Raw genomic sequence first — 13,300 nt, 5'->3', positions numbered from 1 at the left:
CCCCCCCTCCCCTCCCTGGTTGTTGTGCGCATGTTCTCCCACTGGTCGGTACAAGGGAACCCTGAAGTATCCGCACGCTTCCTCCGACACGTGCGGCGACAGCCAGTGACTCTTTTTTCACCTGGCAGCGAGGACTCTCATTGGTGAAGTGTAACGCGTGGGAGGTCACGCTGCCTTCCTCAAGTCCTGCCTCCGCTGAGCAAGCGCCCAGACCTGACCTCTAGGCGTCGCTGTCCACAACGCCAGTTTCCCACCCACGGCTTCCCTCCCCCTAACCCGACCAAACGAGTTAGTATAGCGATCAGCCCAAGCCAAGGCAATGCTGACTCCGGGAGTCGAGACCGCAGTCTCTTGTATTGGTGACGAGCGCAATCTCCGCTACGCCACCTGACCGCATGACCAGTGAGATTTACCAATGAAAAGACATCTGGGGGTCTAAGCTTTGCTAGACCGTAACCAGGTAGACTACATATAACCATTGTTGCATTTCAGCAACTATTGGTTTTAAAAAAGCTTAAAGGCCCCAGTGATCCAAACATAAACACAAGGGCCGTCCCACCACAGAACATAAGAAATGAAGAAATGAGAATAGTGACATGTTTTCATTCTGAGCTCTTGATACAAGGACTAACACTTTTAGTCGCACCCTCTGAGGGCCGTCCCCCAGCTTGGAGCCCTGGGTAGTCGCACCCTCTGAGGGCCGTCCCCCAGCTTGGGGCCCTGGGTAGTCACACCCTCTGAGGGCCGTCCCCCAGCGTGGGGCCCTGGGTAGTCACACCCTCTGAGGGCCGTCCCCCAGCGTGGGGCCCTGGGTAGTCGCACCCTCTGAGGGCCGTCCCCCAGCGTGGGGCCCTGGGTAGTCACACCCTCTGAGGGCCGTCCCCCAGCGTGGGGCCCTGGGTAGTCGCACCCTCTGAGGGCTGTCCCCCAGCGTGGCGTGGGGGCCCTGGGTAGTCACACCCTCTGAGGGGCGTCTCTACATTTCGTAGCTGCATTTCTGCAGACTCCTCTCTGATTGGTTGAACTCCATTTCTGCAGACCCCTCTCTGATTGGTTGAGCGAAGCCCCTCTCTGATTGGTTGAGCGTGCGCATGCGCATGAGCCGCGACAAGCTCCTCCAGAAACTCCGGAGGAAACTCCGTTAAGCTCCAGAGAGAGAGGCTGAAAACCCACAGTTCTTGCCCGACGGATGGGAGCGAATCCCGGATCCGAGGTTTCTGATGACTACCCCCAAAACATGGAGGTCGCGAACGCAATTTATACGCATGGAAGTATTGACTACGCCATAACGAATCATTAAAAAAATATACCATTAACTGGAATATGTTGTGTGTGCCTTTCTGAATATGATTTGGGAGGGTTATAATAGAAGAAAGACAGTGTAAACAATATAACGTTATGTGAATAAACCGCGAAATAATAACTAATTCCTTGGTCAATAGAAGTCTCTGTGATACTTTATGAATATGATTTGGGAGGGTTATAATAGAAGAAAGACAGTGTAAACAATATAACGTTATGTGAATAAACCGCGAAATAACATAACGTTGTTATATAATGTTACAATGTACAGTTTCTAACAGCTGGCTCTGTTGTGAAATGTGCATAACGCTATGAATAAACCCCGAAGTCACGGGAAATAAATAACGTTATACGCGAATCTGGTAGTACATTTCTGCTTATCTTCTTGATATGATAACATTACATCCGCCTTTTACCGCGTGACGAGCTAAACCAATCAGAGAGGGGCTTCGCTCACATGACACTCAATCAATCATAGATTCGGTTCAAATAACAAACTCAGCAAGACCGACGGCTTCTCAGTTACAGTGGGTGACAATATTGTCACAAGGAAAGAAGATATTACCTACCTGGGTTCCATCCTAGAGGCAAATCTTTCCTGTGACAAAATGGCATCCAATGTAATAAAAAAAGTCAACCAACGAACTCGATTCTTGTACCGGATCTCCTCACTGGTAAACAAGAATACCCTGAAGACTCTAGCAGGAGCACTCATTCAAGGGTACTACGACTATGCTTGCACCTCATGGTACCAAAGCACCTCAAAGGCGCTAAAAACAAAATTACAAACATCTCAAAACAAACTGGTCAGACTACTGCTTGACCTTACTCCTAGAACCCACCTCACCCCTGCCCACTTTGACAACCTCGGATGGCTTAGAGTAGACGACAGAGTACAGCAACTTGCAATGGGCCTGGTCTACAAGATACACTACACGACCAAGGTACCCATGTACATGACAAAATACTTCCCAAAGGTCAGTGAATACCACGATCACAACACCAGAGGGAGCTCCACAAATCATGTTAAACCCAGATTCGGCTCAAACAAGGGACTAAACACGTTTCGCAATTATGCCACATCAATGTGGAACGCCCTACCCAAAGCTGTAAAGGAATGTGAATCACTACCCACTTTCAAAAACACTCTCAAAAAACACCTAAGGGAGACTGCAACTCGAAACTGGCCCCTGTAAATGTCCGAACACAACCCCCTCCAATGTACAGTAAATTACCAAGTATGGTCTTGTCAATAATCCAATGTACAGTGTTGTTTGTACAGTTGTACAGTGCCCCCCACCCACCCCTCCTACCCAACCCCCCCCCCACTCCTACCCAACCCCCCCTCCCCCCCCCCCACTCCCACCCAACCCCCCCCCCCCCCCCCCCCCCCAACCACCTCCAATGTACAGTCCCCCCCCACCCCCACCTACCCAATCCAATGTACAGTTTCTACGCCTAATGTATATACTCTTTTCTTTCTGGACTCTTTTTGTATCACAAACAGTACTGTAATTGCAAATCTGGTATGTCATAAATGTATAGATGTAGCAGTACTGTCTATCTGTATGTCATGTATGTCATATATGTTACGATGAATTGAAAATGGGGGACCCTGATGTAAACAAGACGAAAGTCTTTCTCTGGTCTGCATCCCCTTAACAATTGTATGTATTGAGCTGTACTGTACTGTACCCATTCTGCAATCTGTTAATAAAGTTTTCATTCATTCATTCATTCAGAGGGGCTTCGCTCAACCAATCAGAGGGCGTCTCTACATTTCGTAGCCGCATTTCTGCAGACCCCTCTCTGATTGGTTGAACTCCATTTCAGAGACGCAGAGAGGAAGAGGCGCAGCCAACATGAGCACCGCCCCTAAACTCTGCTGGATTGTTATTGCTAACTTCACTTTTGACTCAAATATTTAAAATCTCAGGTTGATTCATTCGTGTGTTGCTTGTTGTAACGTTCTTCTACAACAATTGTATTCAACTCCTAAACAAACTACTTCACTTCAGCTAGTAACCTAACGTCAGCCCCTAGTTCAATGAAAGCGGTGATTCTTGCCGCAGGATATGGAACGAGGCTCCAGAGAGACGTCGACAGGAGCGGACGCTTCCAACACCTGGCTGGCGTCGCCAAACCCCTGCTGCCCGTGGGCCCCTGTGCCCTGATCTCACACTGGGTTCACGCCCTGACCGCCTCTGGATGTATAGACACCGTTTATGTTGTTGTAAGTAATAATTATTAAGGTCATCTGAGGAAAGGAAGTGAGAATTTGTCGGTATCTTGGTTTGTAAAACGCCCTGATTGATTGATTGAAAACTTTATTAACAGATTGCAGAATGGGTACAGTACAGCTCAATAGTCAATACATACAATTGTTAAGGGGATGCAGACCAGAGAAAGACTTTCGTTTTGTTTACATCAGGGTCCCCCATATGACATACAGTACCTACACGACATATAGACAGATACTGCTACATCTATACATTTATGACATACCAGATTTGCAAATGCAGTACTGTTTGTGATACAAAAAGTCCAGAAAATAGAGTACACTTGACTTGACGTAGAAACTGTACATTGGGGGGGGGGGGGGGGGGGGCTCTCGGATTACGAATCGATACCCACGCAAATCCGAGGGCAGTTTACAAATCCCAGAGCCAGATGTACCTCCTCCAATGTACAGTTTCTACGTCAAATGTATATACTCTCTTTTCTGGACTCTTTTTGTATCACAAACAGTACTGTATTTGCAAATCTGGTATGTCATAAATGTATAGATGTAGCAGTACTGTCTATCTGTATGTCGCGTGTCATATATGTTATGAATTGAAAATGGGGGACCCTGATGTAAACAAGACGAAAGTCTTTCTCTGGTCTGCATCCCCTTAACAGTTGTATGTATTGTACTGTACTGTACCGATTCTGCAATCTGTTAATAAAGTTTTCAATCAATCAATGAAAAGTGAACAATGTTACGCCACCTGGTGGACCGGGGTATCACAGTGCAACATAAAACAGATTGAAATATGAAATTTATTGAAGAAGTCTGTTATCAAGAAGTAAATAGAATCAACATGACTAAACTGTAGATAGATATTCTATACAGCCAAATGGAGAAAATAAAATACAGCTCAAACTAAAAATAGAATACATTTCTTTGGTTCTTAGACAATTTTTGCTGCTTACACTATTTGCTGTGATCCATTAGCTGACTATAAAACTATGATTACAATTTTAATCATCATTTTCCTCCTCATCATCATCATCCATCTGCAAAGTCATCTTCATCTGTTTCTCCTTCTGCCAAGACATCGACGAGGGCTTTGGGGATGACGTCACCCTCAAACCACAGTGGTTCTAGCTTGCCAGTCTCCGTGTTAATGTGAAATCCATGGTCGAGAGTGGATGGGATCTCATGAGCCCTCTTCCAGACACATGCCTGGAAGTTGACTCTTCTCATGTGGTGTAAGAGGACCCTCTTGCAAGGTGGGAAGGTAGAGAGGTCGATACCCTGTCGACGCTCAAGGCTTGAGCCACACATCTTGACTTTAATCTCTCTTGCTTCATCAACCTTCTTGATTCGACGACTGAAACCATAGAGGCGACAGGTGAACTCTTCAACACCACTGAGAATCCGCTCATCAAGCTCCCAAGAGTTCCCCACTTCAGCAATGATCTGGATAAACTTTGAGTTCTGATTCAGAATCTTCATCGGTCGCACCTTCCCTTTGCCTTTGAATGATGATGTGTGCAGTCAGCACCAGTGAATGCGTGCAAGGCCAGGATAACTGAAATGTGTTCCTCTGAGTAATCTTCAGCCAGCTGGTTGATGTTGATAAGTCTATCTCCCATGTCAAAGAGGATGTTGACAGTTGATGACTTGGCATAATACAGGATGAAGAAAATGTCAGAATCTTTTGCTCTGACTCTGACTGTTGTGATGTGAGGCATTTTGGTTTGGATTATACTGCATGTAAATGATTACCCTCACATCCATTTCTTCATGTTTTTAACAGATCTCAGGTAGAAGCTCTTTAGACATCACTCCAGCATTGCATTCTATCTTAAAGGCTTGACCAGCCTCTAGGAGGATGTCTTTCATCATATCTTCAGAGCTCCAGTGATCCAGAAGTAAATTAATGAGGGCCTTCTTGTTTTCATCATTTGTGAGAAAACCATTCCAATCAGTGGGCCAATGAACATTTAGCCCCTTCGCCATAAAACGTTCACCACAACAGGGTGGCTACGTGGCGTAGTGGGCAAGGCGCTCACCACGAATGCGGAGGCGCTGGGCTCGACTGTTCGAGCCCAGCGCTCCACATTGCTTTCAGTTTAGCTGGTCGTTCATACTAATACACATTGGCCGTATTAGGGGGTGGGAAACTGATGGGTGGGGATCGGGCGTTGTGGACAGCGACTCCTACAGGTCGGTTGGTGCGCCTGCGCAGTAGAATCAGGAAGTGTCGGGGGCAGCGTGAGCCTCCCACGCGTTACTCCTCGCCACTGAGAGATCGAGCTGCGCAGGTGAAAAGATGCGACTGCTGTTACCTCAAGTACCGGAGGGGACTTGTGCTATGTATGACTTAGTCCACATTGCAGCCGGCTTGTGGGAGGCAAGAAACAGCGTTTGTGACAGGGGAGGGTTGAATTGGATGATACGAAAATGGGATGGGAGAAAAATATAGAAAATGGGAGAAAAAGTGGATACAAAAAAAAAACGTTCACCACAACCTCTGCAATCCCTCTCAGCTGATTTAGGTGAATGAAGAAGGTTAAGGTAAGTGTCTGTGCTGAATACTGTTTCAGCTGCAGCCGGTAGACTTTTGAAGATGTGCTCTGATATATTCTTCATTGTTCGTGGCACATCATCACGCATGTAGAATGAGGAGTTTCCATCTTGAATGAGAGCACTATTGGCTTGGGGAAGCCTAACTAACTACCGTATTTAGAGAAAATTGTATAATAACCATAGACTGTAGAACATATAGACGACATAGTAGGTTATACAATTATATAATAGATCATAGGCCTACAACTTTGACATTTCAGTAAGTCTTGAAGCCTTTCAAAAATCAAAAAGGTAGACAAGAGTTGAGGTGAGTATACCTTCCACCCCCATTCTTACAACACTTTGTAACACAGCCACAGGCTACCACTGAAAACCAAATTATGGGATTGAATGTTTTCTTATTCTAGAATGTGAGCTCTTGATGCAAATAAAATATATTTTGTATGCTGTAAATTTCGCTTACATTCACAATATTTTAAAATGTTACCAGGTTTGAGTTTTTATGAGTTATGAAAGTTAGAACATTTTCCAATATTCCATTTACACATCAAGAATCATGCATCTAGCCAACATTTATATCAATTTACAGATTTGGCCTTTAGATGACTTGAGACTTGAATCTATTTGTCTAATCACTCACTATTTCTCTCTTCCCCAACTGTCCCCACTACCCTCTCCTCTACAACAGACCAATGCGCTTTACCATGATGCGTTCAGCGAGTGGGCAGCCCAGTTCCCAAATGTCAAGATTCTCAGCGACCAGACAAGAAGCAACGATGTAAATCAAGATTTTGTGATTGTTATTACTACAGGCTCCTCCACATTATATAGTGACATGGTGGTCCTGGGGCACCTTGACAGACTGTTATCTGATAACATGCATAACAAACTGATGTGTCACCGTATTATACATGTCCAGGGGCCAACCATTTGGTTTACAATGCATACTATGTAAAGAGGTCCCGGCTTCTAGGCTTAAAGGAACACACCAACATTATGGGAAATGCACTTACCGTCTTCTCCATAGTCAGACAAGAAGATGGATAACAAATTCCTCTCTGTGCGTTTAGTAGAACGGATCAGCTAGCCAAGCTTGAAACTCCGGGAGGTGTTTTTGGCCAAGAGCTTCCATTAATTTGTGCTGTGCTAGCTTGCAGCCGGATAGCTTTCTACTGAAAGCACAGAGAGGAAATTGGTATCTCTCTTCTTGTCTGACTCTGGAGAAAATGGTATGTGCATTTCCCATAATGTTGGCGTGTTAATTTTAAGTTTGGTTCAAACTGCCTCAGAAAGATTTAGATTTATGACATAAAAATTTATCATTCTAAGGATTACTCAGAGTAATTTTTCCTCCTAAAATAACACAATGCAGGTTCCCCAATGATGTATCTCTTGTCGGGTACCTGTGACCATGGACTAGGAGTTAGGGATGAGTTATTTCCCTTATGAAAAAGTATCATGGTATTTCCATAATTTATTTTGTCATCACTGCAATGATGGTAGTGACCGGATACCATGTTACCATCAGTATCATGATTTAAATACAATTATACCATGGTATTATTTAAGTACAAAAGTGGTACCATCATAGTACATTATTTATAAGTAAGAGTAAGATATTCCTTTATTGATCCCCTTGGGGAAATTCAGGCATCATAGCAGCATGGGGGAGGGGGTACAGGTAGTAAAAAGCAGTGTAAACAATATAACAAATCAATATAATTAACATAACATAATTAAGCCCTACAATAAATAGTTACAATATATAATCTAATCTAATATATAATCTAAAAATGCTAAATATATGATCTGATGAAGTATACAGTATTCACATAAGGTGCGGTATGCATAAGGTAGTATATTGTCCTTTTAGGTTCCTAGTCGTTGGATGTCTGGCAGCAGTCCCTGCCCACTGATGTGGAGCCTGATGGCTGCTGGTATGAAGGACTGTCCGAGGCGGTTAGTAGAGTGTCGGGGGGGGCCATAAACCTGTATGGCAGTACCATGGTAAAAGTTAAATGACCATCAAAACTACCATGCTTCTTTTTCATAAGGGTTGGATGGGAATTCACCCAATGGAATTGACACATTGTGTTTTCACTGTCAACTTAATGTCAGCCTAACATATTGTCTTATTCCACCAGGAGCGTCTTGGTGCAGTGGCCTGCTTGCAGCTTGTACTCAAGCACTTTGAAATAGAGGATCATATCGTTGTTATAGGGGGGTATGTTTACAAGCCATTTGCTGAACCATTGTATGCTAGCATGCGCTAACAATGCTAATACAGGTGTGAAGCCCATTTCTAATCAGCTGATGAATCTTTACCGTCACAGTGACACCCTCTTCAAGGAAGACTTCAGCCTCATTAAAGTGAAGGAGAGGTTTTCTGACTTGCAAGCAAAGTGCGAGGACGCCTGTCTAGTTCTTTCCTACCAGTGTAAAGACGAAGGCAAGTACTGCATTAGTTCCACATCTTCCCACCACCTGTCTAGTTCTTTCCTACCAGTGTAAAGACGAAGGCAAGTCCTGCATTAGTTCCACGTCTGCCCACAAGAAATGTTTCCTGCTGCCTGTAAAATCTAAACGTTAATTTCAAATATATCTACTCTGGACCAATTATGGTAGAATTAAGACTTATCTTAATTTCACAGAGACCCGTAAATATGGAATATTGGAGGTGGATGAAGATCTCCGGGTGCTCTGCATGAAGGAGAAACCGCTTCCTTCTGAGACGACATCAAGGAGAGCAGTAAGCGGACAATAACCTGGATTATACAACGGCATGCAAATTTCTCGATTCTGATTGGCCATTTACACGTCTTTATTGGCAACAATCCACGGTCCTGGGCTCAGGACCCGCCCACAACCGAATCACATATCACTCCCCGGCTCACTCCGGGAGAAAACAAGATCGCGGACAACAAATGGTTATGTTGAAAGCACCATAACGACTAAATATGAAGCGATTCTGTCAAGGGGAATGTGTTAGTCCTTTAAACAATGTTGGATGATGTAATTGATGGGTCTTGAGTCAATCTAGAACAAAAGAAAAATCGCGGATTGATTGATTGATTAATTGATTGATTTAAATTTCTTCCTTCCTACTTTCTACTGACTGCAGCGTTCTCTCTCACACTGTCCGACGCTGGCGTACCCACAAACACACACACACACATACACACACACATACACACACACACGCACGCACACATACACACACACACGCACACACACTGTGACACACACACACACACACACACACACACGCACACACACACACACACACACACACACACACACTCCTGTCTGCAACAGCGGGGGAGTCAGACTGAGAGAGAAGCAGCGCTGTTTTAAGTGAGCATGGTCTATTGAATTGATTGATTGGTTGATTGCTAATTTTATTACTGTACCCCTGGTTTCCAACTGGTTAAGTTTAGGCTAAAAGAAATAAATAAATAGGGCGAAGAAAACGTTTTTTTCCTATAGGGCAAAGAAAACGTTTTAATTTGTTTTACCTACTTTATATAGAAGCATCTAAGAATGAAGTTCTATGGAAAGTAGGTCTGCATTCCCTTAACAATTGTGTGTATTGAGCCGTACTGTATTGTACCCATTCTGCATCTGGTAATACAATTTTCAATCAATCATTCCAATAATACACAGTTGGATGTGTTAGTTGGTTGGATGCACTTCAAGCTGCTTCCACATGAGGCAACTTCTCTCAATCATTCCAATAATACACAGTTGGATGTGTTAGTTTGGTTGGATGCACTTCAAGCTGCTTCCACATGGAGGCAACTTGTCTTTTTTGTAGTTGTGGGAACTACTTTTTCTGGCGGATGGTTTTTTCAATAAATCTTCGATTAATGTGTGTTTATTGTATAGAAATAAGGTTGGATGAATCTGGCAGTTGTATAAAAGCTTTACACCACTTGTAGTCGTGATTTGTGACCAATAAACCATGCCCTAGGCATGGTTTATTGGTCACAAACCACTCCTGCGCGTGATGTAATGCTTAATTCTACATCAGAACGAACAATTAACATTGGTGCAAGAAAAGCAGAATCTGACTAATTTCATTGCATTTGTCTTGCAGTGCCCCTGTTTTTATTTGTTTTCCAAGAAAAGCCTTCCCCTCTTGGATGCCTTCCTTGAAGAAAAAATGGTAAATTAGATAGAACTTTAATAATCCTGTGGTGAATTCAGAAAAGAGTATATAGCAGATATATTTTAATCTAATGTGTAAAATGGTTTTCACAGGGAGCTCCTATTGAAGAAAGAGATGCTCCAGGAAACTTTGTGTCTTGGCTCATTCCAAGGTATTTTTTTTAATCGATGGTTCACTTCATGGCTGTAACAACAAAGCAATGATCTCAACGATGGATTCCAATTATCATTATTTTCCACATGTGTAAAACACTGAAATATACTGGGCCTAAACCTTTAAAAAGGAATACGCAAACATTATGGGAAACTTACTCTCAAGTAGAAAGCTACCGGCTGCAAGCTAGCCTAGCTTGGCACAAATGAATGGAAGCTGATATGGACCACTAGCCAGCAGCTAGACTAGCTACAAAAAAGTATGGTATTTCCATTCATTCTTTTGTCACAGCAATAATGGTAGTGACCAAAAAAGTGCATTTCCCATGATGTTAGTGTGTTCCTTTAAAGGAAAACTTTTAATTGAGGGGCAATTGTCAGGCCAGCCCAGGCATAGCCACAAATAGCATCAATACATGTTGAATGAATTAGGAAGGGAGGATGCATGGTACATGTAGCAAATACAGATAACTCTGTCAACATTACTTTGATGCTGTTGGATGTGTACCGACTCATGTAGTGCATAGTATGCAGTTGAATAGTAAACAGTTGCTGTTCTTTGTTGCATACGGTTGCATAAGTTCTTAGCTTATCGCCTTTTTTCCTTTTTTCAGGAAACCGGTGTACATTCATCAGATCTCTGGCCGTTTCGATGTTGGAAACCTGCCCTCTTACACTGAATGTGACCTGTATTTCAGGGAAAGGCTTCAAGATGTTGAATCTTACATGGTGTAGATCAGACTTGTCACCTTTATTGTACCATACATACTGTAACATTAACATACAATTTGACAGTTTAGCCAAACTCAAAGATTTCTCCGGTATAGCAAATTGTTCAATTGTAGATATGTTAGGGTGACCATATTTTGATTTCCAAAAAAGAGGACATGCTGGCCCCAGCCTCGAGATACTTAATGATACTTTGCACAATCGAAGCGGGCATGGCCACCTTCATTTCACTATATGTCTTGTGTATGTATCTGATGAATAAACCTCTTGAATCTTGAAGATGCCTTATTGTTTTAACTTCTTAAAGGGGAACTCCAATATTTTGGGAAATTAGCTTATTTAACATCTTCCCTGGAGTTAGACAAGAAGATATACCTTTTTTGTCTCTGTGCGTGCATTTAGCTTTGGGAATAGACGCTCCGTTAGCATAGCTTAGCTTCATCACTGGAAGTGAGGCAGATCCGTAGCCTTACAGTGTATTGCAAGGTATGACATTGACCAAACTTGATATGCATGACCTTGGTGGGCTCTAGGTCAACTCCTGAAAAGGGGGTCAATGTCAGACCTTGCAATCAAAAGTTAGGGGGCGCACTGAAATTATGGCAAGGGTTATTAGCCCCCTAACTTTTGTGTAAGGCACTGTAAGGCTACGGATCTGCCTCACTTCCAGTGATGAAGCTAAGCTATGCTAACGGAGCGTCTATTCCCAAAGCTAAATGCACGCACAGAGACAAAAAGGGTATGTATCTTCTTGTCTAACTCCAGGGAAGATGTTAAATAAGCTAATTTCCCAAAATGTTGGAGTTCCCCTTTAACATGCACCCAGAAAAGTGGATTTTTTTTTACTTGAACTTGAGGACTGCATACTTATTTTGTAAAGCTTATCTTTATACTTTATGCTTATAGCTAGGGAGGTGTAGTGGTTACGTCATTGTTGTTTCCGGCTGGTCCACCTCGCTTGAAATTGCACTGTAAATTTTCCAATGGACACATTTGTAAATCGTCTCGTTTAAAACAAATAAAGCATGAACATTGGCATGGTGTACCTTTCTGTGTGTATTCATCCACAATCTATAGCTCAAAATGAAACAATTAATCGTAAAATAATTACGTTGAATTTTATTTCAACCAAAAAAGCTTAAACAATGTTAGTGATAGAAGGGAACACATTTTGTGCAAAAATGGAAAGCTTGCCAATGTTCATGAGGCAGAATTATTACAATAGCCGATAATACATTTTCCCAATGATAAATCCCTAAACGGGTGGACCGTGCGGGCGGTCCAAAGTGACGTCAGACTACACCTCCCTATAGCACATGCATAAGCCTGGTCTCTTTTGAAAGATAACATTCTGAAGTTACTAATGCAAAATCACTTTTAGTGCTAATGAAATAGAGTAGCATAATATGTCTGAACTTGAGTTGAACTTGTGTACTCACATTTTTCTGTAGTGATTGCAATATCCCAAATTTAACCACATAACATGCACCCAGAAAAGTGGCCAATTCTTTTTTACTTGAACTTGAGGACTGCATACTTTTTTTGCAAAGCTTATCTTTATACTTTATGCTTAGCACACGCATAAGCCTGGTCTCTTTTGAAAGATAACATTCTGACGTTTCTTACACAATAAAGAAAAATCACTTTTAGTGCTAATGAGTAACATAGGGCTGAACTTGAGTTGAACTTGTGTACTCACGTTTTTGTGTAGTAGTTGCAATATTCCAAAATAATTAGGGATGCTCGATATTGGCTTTTTTACAGATACCGATATTGTACAACTCTTAATTTCCGATACCGATATCACATTTTAATGCCGATATCGGCCGATAATATCGGTAGGCCGATAATATCGGACATAATTTTTTATTGATCTTTTTCCCCCTCCATTTTTCCTCCGATTTTCTCCCATCCCAATGTTAGTCGTATGCCAATTCCCAATCCCCTTCCTGGTCGCTGCGCACTTACCCCCCACAGTCAGATCATCTGGGAGAGTGGAGGCTATCACGTGCTTCCTCCGACACACGTCCAGCCAATCAACCGCTTCTTTTCACCTGGCAGCGCGGATTCTCATTGAGAGGGCGTAGCGTGTGGAAGGATCACACTATCCCACTCAAGTCCTATCCGCGCTTAGCAGGCGCCCCGACCGAA

General features: G+C 42.9%; 1 protein-coding gene across 1 annotated transcript; it reads left to right on the top strand.

Annotated features, from left to right (window-relative positions):
- Positions 1-3,188: 3,188 nt before the first annotated feature.
- LOC311237691 (glucose-1-phosphate adenylyltransferase-like) lies at positions 3,189-11,284 on the top strand. The gene is made up of 8 exons (XM_084325662.1): positions 3,189-3,535; positions 6,789-6,878; positions 8,245-8,324; positions 8,434-8,549; positions 8,752-8,849; positions 10,197-10,265; positions 10,361-10,419; positions 11,035-11,284. The coding sequence occupies exons 1-8, from the start codon at positions 3,350-3,352 to the stop codon at positions 11,153-11,155; spliced, it is 819 nt and encodes a 272-aa protein (XP_084181788.1). The 5' UTR covers positions 3,189-3,349; the 3' UTR covers positions 11,156-11,284.
- The last annotated feature ends 2,016 nt before the right edge of the window (positions 11,285-13,300 follow it).

This window comes from Notolepis coatsorum (assembly GCF_963971535.1).
Source record: "Notolepis coatsorum genome assembly, chromosome: 12".
Lineage (NCBI taxonomy): Eukaryota > Metazoa > Chordata > Actinopteri > Aulopiformes > Paralepididae > Notolepis > Notolepis coatsorum.
Note: the sequence above shows the minus strand (reverse complement) of the source record. Positions and strands in the feature narration are given on the sequence as shown.

Bases quoted from the DNA above. Each gene is read 5' to 3' on its own strand.
- LOC311237691 (XM_084325662.1), top strand. From the start codon at position 3,350: ATGAAAGCGGTGATTCTTGCCGCAGGATATGGAACGAGGCTCCAGAGA. The intron at 3,536-6,788 runs GTAAGTAATAAT...CCTCTACAACAG, and splicing joins TAGACACCGTTTATGTTGTT to ACCAATGCGCTTTACCATGA. The intron at 6,879-8,244 runs GTAAATCAAGAT...TTATTCCACCAG, and splicing joins ACCAGACAAGAAGCAACGAT to GAGCGTCTTGGTGCAGTGGC.